This window comes from Cebus imitator, unplaced genomic scaffold (genome assembly GCF_001604975.1).
Source record: "Cebus imitator isolate Cc_AM_T3 unplaced genomic scaffold, Cebus_imitator-1.0 Scaffold4, whole genome shotgun sequence".
Taxonomy (NCBI): Eukaryota; Metazoa; Chordata; class Mammalia; order Primates; family Cebidae; genus Cebus; species Cebus imitator.
Genome location: NW_016107319.1, coordinates 15,588,107 through 15,608,853, shown reverse-complemented (window position 1 = coordinate 15,608,853; position 20,747 = coordinate 15,588,107). Strand labels below are relative to the sequence as shown.

Here is a 20,747-nt window from a genome sequence, read left to right as displayed (position 1 = left end):
CTCTATCCCTCAGGTTGGAGTGCAGTGGTGTGATCTCAGCTCACTGCAACCTCTGTCTCCTGGGTTCAAGTGATTCTCCTGCCTCAGCCTCCCAAGTAGCTGGGATTACAGGTATCTGCCACAATGCCTGGCTTTTGTGTGTGTGTGTGCTTTTTAAAAGTAAAGACAGGGTTTCACCATTTTGGCCAGGCCGATCTTGAACTCCTGACCTCAAGTGATGCACCTGCCTCAGCCACCCAAAGTGTTCAAAGTATTGGGATTACAGGCACGAGCCACCATGCCTGGCCTCTCCCTGTAAATTGTAAGTAACTATCTCTCCTCTGTCACAATCTGTTCCTCTTTTCTCTCTGTCTCTTGTTTTAGAGTGTTTTTTTTTTTTTTTCTTTCTCTTTAGAATCTTTTTGTTGAAGGAAATATATAGTACATAGTGTGGATGTAAGGCAGCATGCATAATGGAATTTCAAACTCTTTTTTTTGAGACAAGATCTCACTTTGTCACCCAGGTTAGAGGTGCAGCAGCACAATCACAGCTCACTATAGCCTCAGCCTCAGCCTTCCAGGCTCAAGTGATCCTCCCACCTCAGCCTCCTGAGTAGCTGTGACCACAGACATGTACTACCATGCTAGGCTAATTTTTTTATTTTTTGTAAAGATGAGATCTCCCTGTATTGCCCAGGCTGGCCTTGAACTCTCTTAAGCGATCTTCCTATCTCAGCCACCCAGAGCGCTGGGATTATAGGTATGAGCCACCATGCCTGACTGGAATTCCAAACTCAATGAATAAAATTATTATAGTCTGAAAAATACCATGAGATGTAGATATTTAGATTTCCTATATACCTATTCTTAAAATAGTTGTGTTTTGCCTGCTGCTGATTCTAATTGCATACCTGACTTTGCTTAGTAGAGTATTCCATTATTAATAAAGCAAAACATGAGTTCTATCTATATGCTGAAAGATCAAAAAAAATCAAAAACTTTGCATAGTAGCTAATATAATCCTTACTAGAATATTTCTTCTATCCTTAGAAGTACAGTCTATTTTTGTTTACATGTCTCTTTCTGCAAGGTACTGTGTTAGATCTATTAAGTATAATGAGATATACCTGTGGTTTCGAAGTTCCTTATAGTTTCATGGAGAAATATGACATACATAAATAATTATACTATATAGGAGAAACTATGTGCCAGATGAGAAATATTGGAGTCCAAAAGCAGAAAAGTTATACTTCTAATGTGTATGTTGCTATAGAGTACTTAAAAATCTTTTCAGTATAATGATAATTGCATCTTGATAATTGATAAAGTATCTTAGGTATGATACTTTAAAGTCTACAAAATGTATTCACATCTTACTGTAGAGTACATTGCTTGTGTGAAAGATATTTTATTGAAGAAGATACTATTGTATGCAAAAATATTGAAACATCTATCAGGGCTTTTGATCTCGCAAATAATATACTCTGATATACTCTTGAAAAATGTATTTCATACTCTATAAGAATCATCAGTAAATAATTTTTATCTAAACATCCATAAAAGTAATGAAAAAAGTAAATAAGAGTAGTTAATATATTTAATAAATTTTTGTTAACTGTTACCTCTAACCTCAAAGGTGTTTAATTACTTATATAACTCTTTTGAGAAATAATAACACAAATGAAAGTATTGATAAGCCTGACCTTTTGTTATCACATTGAAAGCTTATGTGTGGGTTTTTTTTCTTTAACTTTCCAAATTCCTTTATTTGTTAATCATCTCTTGACCAAATTTTAACATCATTCATAAGTTTGCTACTAGAAACATAAACAATAATGAACTCATGAATTTGAGTATTATTTTTTTCTGCTTTATAATAGCAGTAGTGGATATCTTCAGCTTTCTGCCTGTATCTTTACTAGACATTCCTGTTCATTTGATGGACTGGAAGTACATATGATGGACTGGAGATACATATGATAGATGCTAGTAGTTTTGTTTCCTCTTTTTCCTGAATCTCAGCCTTTTTCTGTCAAGATTCTTTAATTAGTTTGTGTCTGGTTTCATTTTCTCTAACAATTCTTTAAAATACCTTACCTGTAAAAAAATAAAAAACAAACCTAAACAAAACAACTGTAACATAAAAAAAAATCACATGCTCTTCTTTACCTTTCTTCTTCCTTATTTTTCTTATTATTCTTGTTTCATAACAAATAAGGAGTCAAATTCAGCTCCCTCTTATGTTCCAAAGATAAAAGGAAGCTGTATGTTTCATTATGTTTGGAAGCACAACATTTTTTTTTAGAACTGACTTTGTGAAGCCTGCTGATATTTTTCCTCCATTGTGTATATTCCCCTTCTCTTTCTCCACCCTCTATTCCCTAATATCTGTAGAATAGTAGGTAAGGCATTATAAATTACCCCCATTTTTATATCAGTAATCAGCTAATTGGGGCCCTAAAACTCAGTGACTTTCAAATACTTTGAAACTATATAATATAAGGTTATATAGGCTATTTAAAGATCTTCCTGTTGGTTCGTCTTTCTAAAACGAGGGATTTAATCATGCCTCTGTTGTTGTTTTGATCCTGCGTCTTTTTAAAATATTACATTTTGACACCTTAGAAAGCACATTTAAATTATTATAATAAATAAAAATAAATGTATAAGAACACAGTTAAATTACTATAATAATGTAAATATTTCATTCAGCTATCACATTATATTTCAGTTGGAATCATTATTAGTTATAATTGTCAACTTTCTTTGTATTGTCTTGCTGGAGTTCCTAGAAATACTAAAGAAATGTTAAACAGTAGAGAGGAGAGGGTGAAATATGTTGGTGGGGTTGTAGGAATCATTTTATTGAGTGAATCCTAAAGCATACCTGCCTGATTAAGATAGTATACATACTGTAAAATGTTTTTGTGAGATTTTCTCAAAATAAAATGTAAGGTATGTAGAAGATTTAAGTTTTTTTCAGAAAGAAAAAATAAGAATAGGATAACATTTCTGGTAACTTAACTTTTGCTGAGGGGGAGCTGTTACTTTAATATCTTAAAATCCCTATTTCTTATATTTTGCCAATACTCAAAGAATAATATTACCAAAAATTGAGGTTATTCCTATGAATAATGGTTAAAAATGTTAATTCTTTTTATTTTAAAGAAAAAAAAGATCTTTCTTTTTAACTAAAGCAACCTTTTATTTTTAGCACAATTTACTGTTTTTAAAGTTTTGCAGATCATTTATATTTCTCTGCATCATTGGTGATTCCATTTCAGATCTGACCTCTCAATGATGGTTTTTATTCCACCTGAAAAAGCAGATCAGTAGTGTTGATCAGTTCTCTAAGGAGGTGTAGAGCTACTCTCTAAAGGAAATATAAGCCACAAATATAAGCCACCTGTGTAATAAAATTATCTTGTATTTTTAAAAGTAAAATTAATTTTAATAATATATCTTAACCATATATATCCAAGATACTATTTCAGTATGTAATTCATTTAAAATTATTAGATATTTTACTTTTTATGATACTAAGTCTTCCAGTGGTATTTTACTCTTAAGATGTCCCTATTTACATTACACATCTGTGTTCAAACTAGCCACACATTTTGAGTTCAGTAGCCATTATGGCTAGTGGCTGCTATATTGGGCAGTGCGAGTTTAGGGCATTGTTTTGGAATCACACCAAGGGATAGTTTGGGCTTATAGAAAGAATGTCTTCACTCTTTTGAACAATTATGTTTCTGATGTATCCTTCATCTAAAATTGAACAGACAATCAGCAATAATCTATAATCTTGAAGACTTAAATAGAAAGTATTAAAATTGGGTTGGAGAATCATCCCTGTGATAAATAATATTTTAAAATTCCCAGTAGATTCTGTGTTTTAAATCTTTAAAATTAAATTTAGAAACTGAGGTTCAGAATAGATTACTTTCTTCAGCCTGAACCTTGAATTATTATGACCAGATTTTGTTTAACAAATGACAGACTCATGAAGTTTAAATGAATTTGACTAGGCAAACATATCTAAATACTGGGTGGATATCTAAGCTTTTCTAGGCAATTTATTGCCATTGATTTTTTGCCCCTACTCCTGAGGTAGCCTACTCATTTGAGATACCTTTAGTGTCAATAAATTCAGTCAATCTGACTTGCTGCAGTTTAAATTATTTTCTTTTTCTCCTGTAGAAATGATTAATACTCTGTATTAGAACATAGAAGGAATCATAAACATCATCCCGGTTCATTACTTTGGAATGGGTACAGTAGTAAATGGATCTGAAACGGAGATTGTTGGAGAACCATACTTTTTAGAAACCCTGAGTCTAACATAATATATTATTAAAATATAACCTGTACAAAAAATCACACACACAGACACAAAAAAAAGAATAAAAATTATATATAACCTGTACAAAAATAAATTAGATTAAAAAGTTTGGAGGAATCCTGAGATATCATTTACTTTTAAAATGTTGTACTTTAATTTTGTTTATCCACTGTCAGACCCTGGTTGTCATACAGCACCAAATATGACACAATTCTTGCCTTCAGTGGACTTTTGCACTAGAAGAGATACCTACAGTAAAACAAGTCCCAGCAATTTCATACAGTAGTTACTCTGTGGGCTCATGGATACAGCATCTGAAATAAAGAGAATGGAGAGGAAGGAGGAAATTCAGGACCAATCATGTGGGGCCTTCTGTTTTATGAAAGTGGTTGAACTTTATCCTGGGTGCAGTGGGGAGACGGGAGAATTTGAAGCAGAGAAGTGACATGAATAGATTTTATGCTTTTAAGAGATCACAGTGATTGGTGTTGAAATATGCATTGCCCTTGTATATGGCCCACAGTGGAAGTAGTCAGTGTTGTTAATTAGGCAAGGAGCAGTGAAGGCTTATTCAGTAGTGGCAGTGGGGCTAGAGAAATGTGGATAAATTTAAGACATATTTAGAAGGTAATTGTTAGGATTTGGTAATTGATTTGTCTTGTAAAATGAGAGAGGAAGAGCGAAAGATTAAATTTGACTTGCGTATATATATGTAGCACAGAAGAAAGAACAAGTTTTGTTAAGTCATAGATATTTAGCTCCCTGCCTTCAAGAAGAAAACTATGAGAAGTTAATTAAAATCCCCCAAAACACATGTATTTAGGCTAGCATTTATTAGTTACTTACTATATTTAATATATAGTAGAGAGCATTTAGAATTAATAAGATAAACATAGTTACTTAGTTAACATATCTCTCCAGATGAAAAAGACAGGCGTATATAAAATAATTTTTAGTACAAATTAGATAGTGATATAATAAGATATAAACAAAATTAAATTAGTTCTGACTGGGGGAGACAAGATTGCAAATGACTTCACAGAATAAGTGGTTTTTGAGCTGTATCTTAAGGGATGCGAAAGAGTCTAACAGACCTCCCACATTTATGTCTCTAGCCTGTATGTTTCTCCTGATATCCAACTCCCTCCATGACATCTCCATTTGAATATATAAACTGTATCTGAAATGTAACATGCTCAAAACCAAATTCCTGATCTTCATTTCTTCAAACCTGTTCTTACAGTCTTCCCCATATAGTAAATGGTTTCCTATTTGAGTATAAGCTGAAATCTTTGCAATGTAAGACCCTACACCACCTAACTCCCTTGCACAACCCTATTACCTCTTGAGCTCTTCTGTTTGCCATTCCATTCACTCTGTTCTAGCTAAACAGGGCCTACTCAGCGTCCTTCAAATACTTCAAGTACTTCAGCACCTTTGCTTTTCCTTTACCTTTCACCTGAGGCGTTTGTTTTAACCTTTAAGAACTCATTCTTCATCCCTTTCAGGTTTTTGCTCATATGTCACCTTCTCAGTAAGGTCTTCTCTCTCCTTCCTATTTAAAACTGTACCCCTTACCTCATACACTTTTACTTACTCCCTGACTTCATTTTTCTTTATGTCACTCACCATCTGACATATGTATCTTATGCTTATTGATTTATTATGTCATATCCCATTTGAAATTAGCTTCGTGAGAGCCTGAATTTTTGACTGTTTTGCTCATTCATTTATCCCTAGAACCTTGAATGGTGTTTGGAACATAGTGGGTAGTAAATTAAATATGTATTACATTAATAACATGATGAAATGAGGAAGAGTGTTCTGAGCAAGGGAAGTGAAATGAACAAAGCTCAGAAAAGATGTTTGGCACATTGGGAAATGCTTATTGATCTGCTAATTGGTCTTATACTTTGGGTATGTAGGAAACATAGAAACAGTTTCTGAAAGGCAGTTGAGTCTAATATGAAGGCCTTTGGTAACAGTCTAAAAATGCTTGATTTAATTTTATAAGCCACTTCAGCAAGTAACAGGCAGATAATAGAGATGATTGGCTTTGCAATCTGCCTGATCTGTGTCACTGGTATTAAAGATATGCAAACAAATGAGCATTTGGTTGACTGAGGGACAGGAGGCCTAAAGCTTCTCTAAGAGCAACTGAAAGAGCCTGAGAAAAGTAGAGAGGTAATTTGTGGAGAAACCCAGAAGGATACTGCAAAACCTAAATGGGTATGTCCTGGATGTGGAGTGGGACTACTAACATCTCGTTTTTTAGGATGGGATTTTCTGTCCACAAGAGAACTGGCAACTGGATGTCATATGCTGATCAGAAGTTGTTAATGATTAATTTTTCTATATTTTTACAATTAATACAGATTGAGTTATTACTGCTGTAGCTTTGCAAAAGAAAATGGACTTGGATTTTTCATTTAAAAACCTATTTTATAATATAATATGCATCATTGATGGTGAATGTAAAATTTGTATTAAGTTATGAAGTTAGTAGGGTCAGTAAAGTATATTCTATATTCACAGTTAAGTAAATAGAATGTAATTAAATCCTGAGACAATATTCATTTAAAAATAAATGATTATGCAGTAATATTATATGAACTCATATATAATGTAATATTTTAGCCTTAAAAGTTAACCCTTAGAAAGTTTTAAGTGTACATATATATGTTAAATAATAATACACTGTGGAGGTGATCATAGAATAGTTTTGTGGCTTGTGAGATTTGTAAAACATGAGACCTTTGACTTGCCCTCTATTACCTCAGAAATCCCAGAGGTCTGCAATCTGAAGATAAATTAGGTTTCTTTTTTCCCTTAGCAGCACATCTTCTACTATGTTAATACATTCCATGGATGCTGATATCATCAGCATTAGGCCCATTTATAAGAAAGTGCTTAGCTACAGTTAATAGAACATAATTGATGGAAATGTATTTCTTAATGTATTTATTTTTTTAAAAAACTTAAACTTTGATGATTTAGTAATTTTCTTAGTAAAAACAATCTTCATCCTGTTTTCTGACATCTTTTAAAAATAATTTAGAATTTATAAAAATGCTGAAAGTAAAATTAAAATATTTTCCTTATTCATGTGTTTGCACATTTTCAACTTAAGCCCCCCTTCCTATCTTCCCTACCTCTCTCCTTCTATTTTTTGCTAGCCTCTCTTCTTTTCATCAGTGAGCCAAACTTTCTCAAATGTTAGTTTATCCTTGCTTTTATACATAACTTAAACATAACTTGTGATTTGTTAACTTAACCACATCTCTTTGGCCCTTTCCCTCAAATATCAGTAGGTTAAATGATGAACCTTCGTGCTAATTTGTTTCAGTATTAAAATTTGTACTGTCTGCAATGAACTACATTTTGCTCATTGATAAAAATTACTTGAAACCCTGAATATTTTTCTTCTCATGCTATTTATATGCTATACAGGAACATTAAAACCCTATTAAGATAGTTGGAAAATATGCATATTTTCCAGAATTATAATACATATGTCAAGTGTGATTTGTTTTTTGACTGGAGATCTTATTTTTTTGTTCAACTAAAAATGTAGACTGTTCATTAATGTGTTCTTAGATACTGAGATGAGTGGTTCTTCTCCCATACTAAATATATATCTACCACTCCCTCCAGAAAGGGTTTAAGGTACACATTTTATTTGTACCTTCTGTTATGGCAGTTACAGCTTGCTTTTTGTTTGCATTATTCATGTCCATTATTTCTTTCCACATTATAATTTATTTGGAAATGGGGTCTAGAACAGCAAAAGGCCCAATGAAGATGTCCATTCAAAAATGGAAGTCAAAAATGTGTTGAAAGCAAAAAAGAACCATCAATTATTGGGGATATTTATCATAATATGAAGCATGTTAAGCCCTAGTGTCATTGCTAATAAAAAAAAATAATATATTTGTTTTGAATGTCATAGTTACTTGGCAGGAACTACTAAGTCTCAAATATTTTTGTGGGCATATATATCTTTAAAAGTAAGTTTTGTTAAGCATTCTTAGAATTATGTTAAATGCTTTTATGATTGGGCATAATTCAGTGAATGACCTGTTGGCTTTAAGATTTGGGTAAGTTGAGTCTGTAATTTGGGATTTTTATCACATTATCCCATATGAGCCTCACAACAAACCCTGTGGTTTTGAAATGGCAATTGAGTTGAGTAAGGGTCACAGAAATTCAATTAATTTGAGTGCATGTGACAGTAAGTTGAGTAGACGAGACTCAAACCCAATTATTCTTTCTATATCAGATTGAAATAGATTATCATTTATCTATTGATTTATAATCCATTATTTTTCTTTATTTTAATGCATTTGAAGTAACAATTTTATAATATCTAAAACCACATAATATTTTTTGGGTTGATCTAGAAGGATTATAGATTATTTTTACTTTTCTAATTTTGAAAATGATTGTTTTTCTTTTACTGTAGGAAAAATAGCATTTTATCTACCAAATAATGAAAAAGTAAATTTATATGTCAACTTGAAAGCTTTCAGATATGCAGTTGATTTAAAATAACTATTATAAATACAATTCAGTGTACTTGATCTCAAGTGAATTTTTTAAAGTTTTTATACTTGTGGGCTAACCAAATACTTGAAAATTAAAAATGTATGAAAACATACACCTTATATTTTTATAATATATTGTTCATCAGCTCTTTTTTGTTAATTAAGAAAGCTTATTTTCAATTTTTATCATTTTTTCAGTGGTGTAAAGCTAACATTTTTCTTTCACATCTTTTTACTGTCAGTGTTCCTAAGCAGTGCACCTTAAATTAGTTCACATCTAATTTATCATGCTTCTATTTGAGTTGTCAGGATTTCATATTTAGGAACAATAAAATGAATATTTAATTTTAACTCTAAAGGACCATCTTCATTTTTATTAGTTTTGATTATCTTGTTTATTTTTGGTTGATAGATTAGTAGTTGGCATGTTTGCCCCAATACGTTGAAGTTTTAGGTTTAGTTCAGTGCATAGAATTTGTGCCTATTAAAAGGAGAATCATACAGCCTGGCTGCAAAGGTCGTTCATATCAGTGGAAATTATACCTTAATAAAGAAAACTAAAGCATATGTGTGGTCACAACCAATCCTTGTCATTATGCTATGAAAGCTTTGGGATTTGTGATCAAAGCAACGGGCTTATCCTGAACTGTGGTATAACCTCTGGTTGAACCTTTCAAATTTTTATTTTAGGAGATGATACTCTAAATGTTGGCCATGTTACCTGCCTTTAAGACCTATCTACCTAATTAAGTGATAGAGATTAAAATTATTGTGAAAAAGCCAGAAGAAAATGTATACTGTAAATGTATCTGTCTTCTGTCAGTGTTGTTTACTTATCATTTTCCACTGATGTTTTAAAGAATTGCCGAACATGTGTTTTCTATCCAGAGCTGACTGTTCTGTTCTGATGAATATAAAACATACTTCACTTTGTAAATGCGCATTAAAAGTATTAGAAAGGTATAATCTTTGACTCTGTTACTACATTTCATCTGTCAAAAGAGATAATTTTGAACTGTAATATTTGGTATTGTATCAAGACATGGTTCTTAGAAAAATGCTTTTAGGATTAAAATGGAATTCTACTGTATAACTTAAATGTCATTGTCATCGACAGTAAGATTTTGGCTGTATATATGCGTATTTATTTTGTTACATGTTGGTATATCTCAGTTGAGTTCAGCATGTTTATTTCATATTAAGAGAGTATTGAACTCTTACCACTGACGTATGCAGATTTTCTTGTGATGAGACTGCAATAGAGTTTACATACAGCACGTCCTCAAATAATGTCATTTCATTCAATGTTTTGTTATAATGCTGATAAAAAATAATATCAATTCATGGCCAGGGCCGCTGTCTGTTGGGTGTTCACAGATTGTCTGTGTGGGTTTTTTCTAGGTACTCTGGTTTCCTTTCACATCCCAAAGATGTGCACATGTGGTAAATTGGTGTGTCTACGTGGTTCCCATCTGAGTGAGTGTGTGTGTTTGTGTGTGTGAGTACTCCCTGCAATGAGATGGCAATTGGTGTCCTGTCCAGGGTGGGTTCCTGCCTTGCGCCCTGAGTTGCCAGGGTAGGTATAGGCCACCTGCAACCCTGAAGTGGCATAATTAAGTAAATAATTATCTTACTTGTTTTTATTAATCTTTCTTAGATGTATATATAGCTCACATTTATTTCAACATTTAATATTAGAAGAGTTTTGGGTCTCTATTTAGAAGTTTGGTGATGTTTTTGTGGCCATTGAAATATGCTGTAGGAACCTGACTCATTTATATCAATTAGCCGGTGGTAAAATTGGTTTTGTTATATGTCATTTTACGAAATGTTGCAGTTTCCAAGAAGCCATCGATGACAGTAAGTGAGGATTTCCTGTGTATATGCTCATTCTCTTACTAATTTAATTGTGCTAATTTGATGTTCTTCATACTGTATGTAAAATCTTCATGATCTGTCTCCTCAGTATTAGTTTTTTAGAAATGTTTGTCATATTTTAAATTAACATAAAAAGTCCTCAATCTCATGGATCCTTCCATTTAGAGGGAGTTACAAACAAGCAGTTATAATACAGATTGATGAGTTCTGTGTTAGGGAAATACAATGTATTACGATCTTTTCCCTAAAGCTTTGTCTGGCCACCTCAACTTTTAGATACAATATTCTCATTTGAACTTCTGGAGTGCTAGTTGTTTTCACAACCCGTTTTCTTTTAAAAATATAACATTTCACTCTCACTGATTTAGATCTGTATTCTATAGGGGGAAGACACTCATGTTTATGTATCCCAGACCCTAACACAGTTAGTTCTCCCTAAAGAATAAGAACTAACTTACAGGGTCATTCCCTAAGGGGACGGAGCCTGTATGGGCCCTGACGCTGAGAAATCTCCCCTCAGAGCTGGAGTGGCTGTGTTGGCTGCCCAGCGGTGCTAGGTTGGGCCAAGGGGCCTCCCACTCTGTTCTGGGATGCCAGAAAGGCCAGAATTGATGTTGGTAAGGAAATTTCACCATTTGGTCTCCCCCTTTGTGGGCCAGTGGGTGGTCAAGATGGGTCAAGAATAAGAAGCTACAGCCCATCAGCCTCCAGTGTCTGTGGCTCCAGGACACCCAGGTCTGTAGAAAGAAATTATTCCTTAGATTTGATCCAGATGAAGAAATGGGGCCCACTGGCAACAGCCTATCGCCAGAGCCTCCACACAAAGAAGTGCAGAAGGAAGGGACTGTGGACCCAAAGCAGGCCCGGGAGCACAGCGGGCAGAAGACCCTGTGGATCCTCACCAGAGCTTGTCCTCCAGGAGGAGGATGATTCTGAGTGTTTGGAGGGAGACACCCCTGCAGGAGATGCTGGGAGGTGGCTGCGTGTCAGCTTTGTTTTGTTTGGCAGTGTTTGGGTGAACAAGTTCTCCAGAGCCAAGAAAGCCAACAAGAGGGGGGACTGGAGGGATCCTGCCCCAAAGTGGGTCCTGCACTTTGGTGGTGGTGGCTTCCTGGCATTTTAAAATTGTTGGATATCTTGGAGCTCTTTCCCAGCGATCACATCCACCTGTGACACCCTGTCTGAGAAGTTCTATAGAAGATAAACCTTAGAAGCTCTAGGCCAGGCTCAGCCTGTCTGCTCTACACTGTTGGACCAGAGATCCTTTTCAGGGCTAGGGAACATCATTAAGAATGAAGTCTTGAAGTCTTGTACAGAGCCAGGATCTATCCATCCCTTCCTTTGGTTCAGTCCTAAGTTCCTTGCTGGGGAGGCCCTGGTGGATCACGTGGTGGAATTCAGTACTGCCTTGCTGCAGGGCAAGTTCTGGGCAAACTGTAGCACAGACATGTCTACCAGAAAGAACAGTGGCCTCCTGGCTACCAGGTCATGAAGGAAGTGTTTGGGCCCCCAAGTGGGTTGTAGAGACTCACCTGGTAGTACCCACAGTGCCAGCCCCAGTTGTTGGAGGAGCGGGAGCAGCATCAATTCTCCTAAGGAACTTTTGGGGTGCTCTTCATAGAACCTTGCCCCTTAGGGAACCTGATGTCTAAGTGTCCAGATAGGAGGTTGTGGGCAGGGACAGGGTGCAGAAGATAGTGTGGGTCAGGGTGCTGGTACTATAATATTCATCTCCCTGGAGTTATGTTGAAGGCAGAGTTTTCATAGGGTTAGATTTTCCTTTTCTAGTTCAGTTAGTTCTTCCTATTGAATTGCACCATTGTGAAAGATGAGAAAAATCATGATAATGGGTAAGGGGGAAACCTCCCGGAAGGTAATGGGGAAGGAAAAGGAAAGCCTATGGGAAATAGCTGTGCTCCTAACATGGCTTTGCAGATGATGTGGGTTTTTTTGGTTTTTGTTTTGAGACAGGGTCTTGTTGTCTCCCAGTCTAGGGTACAGTAGCATGATCTCAGTTCAATGCAGCCTAGTCCTCCCTGACTTAAGCAGTCCTCACCTCAGCCTCCAGAGTAGCTGGGACTACAGGCATATGCCATGATGTCTGGCTGATTTTTGTTTGTTTTTTACAGAGATGGGGTCTTGCCATGTTGGCCAAGCTGGTTGTGAATACCTGCACTCAAGCGATCCTCCCATCTTGGCCTCCCAAACTGTTGGGACTGTAGGTGTGAGCCACCACGCCTGGCCAGCTCCTGTATTTGTTGTTTGTTTGTTTGTTTGTTTGGCAACTTTAGTTGATTTTAAGGCCCTCCATTTTGGAAAGCAAGAAAAGAGGGTTTTTTTTTTCTTGTTCCCCTGGAGGATCCAGGGATGAGAATAGAGTGGCCTGAGAGCAGTGCTTGGATTCAACCTCCTGCTGGACACAGACACCAAGAGGGTGGTTGGAGCAGGGAGCTGCACCTTTCTGGGGTGCCCAGTGATCTGTAGAGAAAAGCTGCTTGTTTGCTCCTTAAGTTAGTGTATTTGTGACTGTTGATATGTTGAGCAATTCAGGAATCAAGGGCTGTGGAGAAACTCCCTCAGGTTATTGGCAAACAGGTAAATGAAGCTAGGACAGTAACATGAAAAAAAAGCTCTCTGTTAAAAAAAAAAAGAGTAAGAACTAAATAAATGTGGTTTCTTTTTTGTGATAATAATGTGATACATCACCCTTCATTTCTACGTAAGGTTTGAATCATATAATTAAGAGGGGTTTTTATAAGTTTGATTCTTTTAATAAAAAATAACATTTACATTCTATTTGTATTTCTGCCCATACTGAATTCTTTCTGCATTTTGTGTGTGTATATATATATATTTATATATGTTAGTATATACATAAATAAATGTATACATATATTTATATGTTATATGCTTATATGTATTTATATATGTATTATATATGTGTATTTTTTTTTTTGAGATGGGGTCTTGCACTGTCACCTAGGCTGGAGTGCAGTAGTGTGAACACGGCTCACTGCAGCCTCCTGGGCTCAAGCAGTCTTCCCACATCAGCCTCTCGAATAGCTGGGACTACAGGCACAGGTCCATGCCACCATACCCAGCTAAATTTTTTAATTTTTTTTATAGAGACAGGTCTTCCCATGTTGCTCAGGCTGGTTGTGAACTCCTGGAAATAAGCCATCCTTCTCTTTTGGCCTCCCAAAGTGGTGGGATTACAGGCCTGAGCCATGGTGCCTGGACTAGAAATATACTGTCATGGCCGGGCTTGGAGTCTCATTCTTGTAATCCCAGCACTTTGGGAGGCCAAGGTGGGCGCATCACCTGAGGTTAAGAGTTTGACACCAGCCTGGCCAACATGGTGAAACCTCATCTCTACTAAAAATTAGCCAGGTATGGTGGTGAGTGCCTGTAATCTCAGCTACTCAGGAGGCTGAAGCACGAGAATCACTTAAACCCAGGAGGCACTGGTTGTAGTGGACCAAGATCATACCAGTGCACTCTAGCCTGGGTGACAGATTTCCTTAGGAAATCACAGATAAAATCCATAGTAATTAAATGGAAACTGATGAGTTACTACCATTCCATCTTAAAAAAAAAAAAGAAAGAAAGAAATACGTTATCAGTTAATATATTGCTAACTTTTTACTATTATTGAAATAGAGATAAAATTATAACCACCAACTCAAGTGTACAAGAAATATCCTAATTTGAACTCAGCCCTTCCTCATATTAAGCTGGTGAGAAATTCCTTCATAGTTATTAGATGGGTGGGGCAGGGACCTTCTTTTCTCAAGGCTTAAATGAGAATCCAGGCTTATGTATACCTAGAAAATTGGCCTTCACATCTTTAGTCCATCATCATCTTCATTAGTCATATTTTTATTGTCTAAGATACACATGATCTTTTGGAGGCAAGCAGCTCTGCTGATTATACCAATTTAGTGGTAGAAAATATTTGCTGATACCAAAAGCCCTGATGCCAACAGACTAGCTTCCCTGTATGCACCATGCATGGGGCCACATGTACAGGAGGCAGATTGTTTTTCATGAAAGGGCACTTGATTGAGAGAAAGAATGGAAGCTAAAATCCAGCCTGTACTTGCTCCATTTCCCAAACTGAATTCTCTTAGGGCTGCATTAGCCTAGAAGTGTTGCCTTTTTCTAATTCACATAGAGGAACTGTATGGGGATATAGTCACCTTCTCACCATTCCCTATCCTCTGGGTTCCTGCCTAACCTCTTCATCTCTTCTCCTTTCCCCCAGGCCGGGTTAAAAAAAAAAAAAAAAAAGCTAACTGTAGATTTTGGAAACTTGCTTACCTACTCTGTAAAAAAATTATGCCTCTTTCTTCTTTGGCTTCTCTGTCTAAAAATACTAACATTTGACTCTTCCTTCACCTGAATACATCATATACTCTCTGTTTGCTTAGAGTTTCACACAAGAAAAGAAGATGCTTTCAAGAGGCCTCTGCTCTGGACCTTGCAAATGTTCTCGAAATAGGAAATGCCTGACTACTTTCTTAAAATTTAGGTGAAGGAAGTGAGAGGAGAAAAAATAGAGTGAAATGCAAATTCATATCTTGATAAATTTCAAGTGAAATGTTGAAAGCTTAATTTTTTAATTTTTATCGTTTAGATTTTTAATTTTGAAATATGTTTACAATGCTTGTTGCACAAAATTTACATAAAATGTTTCCTTAGGAAATCACAGATAAAATCCATAGTAATTAAATGGAAACTGATGAGTTACTACCTCCTTCCCAGCATGATAGAAATTATGTAGCTGAAAGACTTGAAAGTTTGAAATTGCTTTCTTCATATCACTTATTAAAAAATTATGGTTTGTTTTATGGGTTGTTTGGCTCCATTTAATTTCTAGTTAAATTAATTGAATTTATATTTAGGTTAAGGTGTCAATATTAAGGTAACATAATAATTCATAATAAATTTGTATTTAAAAATAAACTGGGCCAGGAACAAAATATGTTTTTCGGAGGAGCTTGAAGCCAGTAGCTTAAGACCAACCTAGGCAACATAGTCAGACTCCGTCACTGCAAAATATTTAAAAATTAGCCAGACATGGTGGTATATTCCTATAGTCCTTGCTACTTGGGAAGCTGAGGTGGAAAGATTGAGTGGAGTTTGAGGTTTTAGTGAGCTATGATTGTGCCACTACTTTACTCCAGCCTAGGTGACAGAGTGAGAGAGACCCTGTCTCAACCAGGAGAATGAAAAAAACAGAACTTGTGGAGAATATTTGTTTTCAGCAAATAAATTTTTTGTCAATTTGTTGAGTAACCTGAATAAAATAATAGATGTAGAAGATATGGACAAATATACAAAATCATAATATCTTGGTGCTATATATTAGAAAGATTGAAAACTTCATTTTTGTGGCAATTGCTGTGAAATGTCATTTTTTCCTTCTGCTTTCTCAAATTCGTGTTGCTAAGAGTACTATTTTTGTATATTTTTACTATGTATATGCATCTCTGATTTACGATAGAAGTGACCAATCTCCCAAATTTTAAAACTCTGAAGAAAACTAGCACTTAAAATTCAGGCATTAAAATTATTTTCTTTTGAATCTAGGAGAATTATAAAACAAGAGCATTGTGGGTATAACCGGCAAAAGAGGGACAATCAGTATCTTCTAATCATTATAGGATGTCGATGGGCGCGGTAGTGGACAGCGGGTATTACTGAAATGAGAATAATTTGTATTTAAGTAGCAAATGCTGCTTTTGATTGTCAATGAACAAGGAAAGCATGTTCCTCCCTCTTGTAAAACAAAGCCTGACAATAGTAACATTCATCTTCAGTAGCACAAGTATTATGAAGTGAAAATAAGATATTTTGGTAAAATATGTCAAAGTTGGAAATTAATTGAATATACACTTCAGCAAATTAACACTAGAAAATTTTAAAGTGATTTATTGGGATAAATCACAACATTACAAAAATTCTCTTTGGATTAATTTTATTTATATAACAATTGCTATATGAAGAGAGATAAATATCCTATATATATGAAAGGTATAGTTATTCAGGAGAACCAGTTGTTTTCTCATTGTGAATGTGCTAAAAGTTTAGAGGTTTTTTTTCTTTTTTTAAAAAAATCACTTTGTATATATGTTAAAAACTTATATTTAATATATTTAGCACCGTATATACTCTATAAGTAGAACCCAGGCTTATTTGATGACTAAGGACAAAGGCTTTCTAGTTAAACAAGTCCTGATCCAACTTCCATATTTATAATATATCAACTGTTAACCTTGGACAAAGTACTTTTTTGAGCCTTAGTTCATTTTTTAAGTGGAAATGATTGATACCTTACCTTGGAAAGTGTTTGTGAGGTTAAATGTAATATGGTTTATTAAGAGTTTATTCATTTATGGTATGAGAGTATGACTCATACCGTACAATAAGCATTCGCTCAAACAAATTGGATATGGCTTTTTGCTGCAGAAAATAACACACATCTGTCTTTTCCCCTTTTGTCAATTAGAATTATATGCCTTGTTTTTGAAGATGAGAATCTTAAAATTTTTGTGTGATTATAGTCTGATTGTATTTATAGCTGAGCTTTAAACAAGATCTTTTTTTAAAAAAATGTTCAGTTTAAATGCTTTTTAAGTCTAATGGTGAGGTGGTTGTCAGCCGTTTGGAGGGAGAACAAGCTCATTTCTGCCCTGCTTAGTTAATTATTGTGATTGTAAACAAAGGATGTACAATTCAAAGTCAGACAACATTTCACATGGATGATGGAGGTGATAATAGCTTAATTCCTGCTGGATTTTTTTCCCCCTGTTCTGGCAAGTTCATACTGACCTTGTCCAAAATCTGATGACCTCCCTATTTTACTCAACTGTTTGGAAAGCCAGGCCTGCCATAGCTGGCCCTGAGGGGGTATCTGAAAGACCACTGAACCACTGACCCATGTCAAGACTGGATTTTAAGTCTGATCTTCAGAGCCTCTGAAATAGTTATATATGGGGTTTATTACACACAAAGGGCTAAACAGCTGCATTTTTCTGCTTATTAAATGTTGTTACTAAAGTCACATATTGTATTTACTCAGTTTCTTATGCAAGTCATTTTCTAGACCAATTATAAATTTTGATCTTTCGTCAGAGTTGGTATCTTTAAACTTAACTGTTTTGAAGAGTGAGGAAAATGTACTGATAAACCATGGCTAAGATGTAATAAATTATCTTTCTGGTTTATGAAGAGACCAAGGCAGTGGCATTTTAATGCTTATAAAGATTTTGGGGTTTTCTGGCAAAAATTCCATATACCTCATAAAAAAATCAAGTTAGGTTGTCATTATTGTTACAGCATGGTAATTTCTGTTTATATCTTGTCAAACCTTAGTTATTACTCAAATATTTCTGTTTAAGAGTTTTGAGGTTATGAGACATGTCATGAAGGAAAGCCTATGAGATGTATTTATACAAGTAAGATGTTATTTAAATTGGGTTGGATAGGATCTCTCTGCCTTATGAGAAGCTGTGACAGGGCTATGATATTCAATGAAAAAAAAATTTCACTGTGTTTATTTTGTTCTTCTGAACAACAGAAAATGATCAGGTCCTTTTTTTGAATATCTAGTCAATATCCTACCATTTATATCACGTTGTCTTTTATTTTTATGTAGGAGTTGATCCCTGAATTTTATTATCTCCCAGAGATGTTTGTCAACTTCAATAATTATAATCTTGGAGTGATGGATGATGGGACAGTAGTGTCTGATGTCGAACTTCCTCCTTGGGCCAAAACCTCAGAAGAATTTGTTCACATAAACAGATTGGTAAGATAGTAATCATCTACTCTGTCTGTCATGAGCCTTTGCTCAAAGCATCTTTCATGTGTTGGTGTATAATCATTAACCCTTGCTCTTCTGGACAAACCTGTAGATGACAGACTAACTGAAAGTGACATAATAGCTCATGAATCCCTGTATATACTTTATGAAATTTTGTTGAGTTGATATATAAAATAATAGTTTCTCTTATGCAGAATTTAAGTTAGATTAATATATATATGATAATTCAAAATTATAAGTGAAGGTTAGAAGTGAATTTGGGATTAATAGAAACAAGATTTTGAAATTATGTCCTTTATCTTTCGAAGGAAATCTTCACATAATATTAAGAATATGAAAACTTTAAAACTTAAAAGCACATTAAATTTGTGCTTACAAACAACTCTTTGGTATCCTCTTTAGTGAACTCTTTAGTGTCCTTTATTATCTGGGTTCAGTATCTTTTTGAGACATTAATATGGCTTTTCCTTTTTGCCTTTTAAGTTTCACAGAAGTTTGGAATCAGGGAGCTTTATTCTCAGTATTTAAAAGTAAAATCTTGGCTGGGTGCGGTGGCTCACGCCAATAATCCCAGCACTTTGGGAGGCCGAGGCAGGCAGATCACCTGAGGTCAGGAGTTTGAGACCAGCCTGACCAACATGGTGAAACCCTATCTCTATTAAAAATACAAAAATTAGCTGGGCGTGGTGGTTGACATCTGTAATCCCAGCTACTTGGGAGGCATTGTGTTTTTACTTTACTTATAAAAAAGGAAAATTGTTGTATTTTTTTAGGTGACATTCCTTTTTTTTCATGCTAACAATTAGTCCTATCTTCCAGATCTTTATTACAATCTCATTATTATTGAAATTTTAGACTGTATATATACTGGAAACAATGCAGGGGAGTTGAAAGAATATGTAAGCTTTGGAACCTGACCAGGTTTTCCAGTACTTTATCAATCACATTGTTGATTATGGGACCTTACCAGTTTAACCTTTCTGAGCCTTGGTTTCTTCATTTGTAATTTTGAAATTATGAATAAATGATTGTAATTATGTATGTAAAATGCCTAGAATAGTCTCTGGCTTATAGTAGGCACTCAGAAAATGGTGTATTATACAGAAAATATTATTGTATCACAGTCTTATGGAATATGTTGCATTTTACTTTTACCCCAAGAATTTTTAAAGATTCTCGCAAAGTTTCTGTGATTTAAGTGAGAGATGAAGACTAAGCTTGCTCTGAAAGATATTGAAGGAAATGCCAAACCTTTAAATGTGGCAGGTGTCTGTGGTTGTATGTGCTCCCCCAACCCCAGGGACACACAGAAGTGAATAGAAAGTACATTCATACTACAACTTTTCTTTCAGTAATTTTTCTTTTAAAACAGATTCATTGAGGTACAATCTATATACCATAAAATTCAACTTTTTAAAGTATACAATTCAAAGAGTTTAGTAAGTGTACACAGTTATGTAACTACCACTACAGTTCAGCTTTGGAACTCTCACATGAGTACAAAAAGTTCCCTTGTGCCTCTCTATAGCCAGCCTCTGCTTCCACTGCTGGCTCCAGGCAATCACTGATTCTGTCTCTATAGTTCTACTTTTCTAGAAATTTTATATTAATGGAATCATACAATATGTAGTCTTTTGATGCCTGTCTTCTTTCACCTAGCATGATGTGTTTTGAGATTCATCCACGTTGTGCATATATCAGTAGTTAATTTCTTTGTATTGATATATTCCATTTTATAGATATATCATATTTTAAAATATCTTTGCTGGTTAATGGACTTTTTTTCCAGTTTGGGCTATTATAAACATTTGCATGTAAGTGTTAGTGTGGACATCTGTTTTATTACTTTTGGATAGATTTCTAGGAATTCCTGGGTCATGTGATAAAAATTTTTACCATTTTGTATTCCCACAATGTATGAAGTTTCAGTTTTTTGATATTCTTACCAAGACTTGGTATTGTCAATCTTATTTATTTTAGCCATTCTAATAGGTATGTCATTGTTATTTTAATTTGCATTACCCTAATGATGAATATTGTTAACCATCTTTTCACAGACTTATTTGCTACTAATATATATATATACATGTTCTTTGATGACATATATATTCAAATATTTTGCCTATTTTTAAATTGAGTTGTCTTTTTTTTTTTTTTTTTTTTTTTTTTTTTTTTT

The 20,747-nt window shown here is 34.7% G+C and overlaps 1 protein-coding gene and 1 pseudogene across 1 annotated transcript in view; both read left to right on the top strand.

Annotated features, from left to right (window-relative positions):
• The window catches only part of LRBA (LPS responsive beige-like anchor protein), a 727,560-nt gene that overhangs the window by 561,392 nt on the left and 145,421 nt on the right, over positions 1–20,747 (top strand). Inside the window, exon 47 of the mRNA XM_037740751.1 lies at positions 18,404–18,556. Within this exon, the coding sequence (XP_037596679.1) occupies positions 18,404–18,556 (153 nt within the window). The remainder of the gene's footprint in view (positions 1–18,403; positions 18,557–20,747) is intronic.
• Positions 8,927–12,874, top strand: LOC108307467 (annotated as a pseudogene).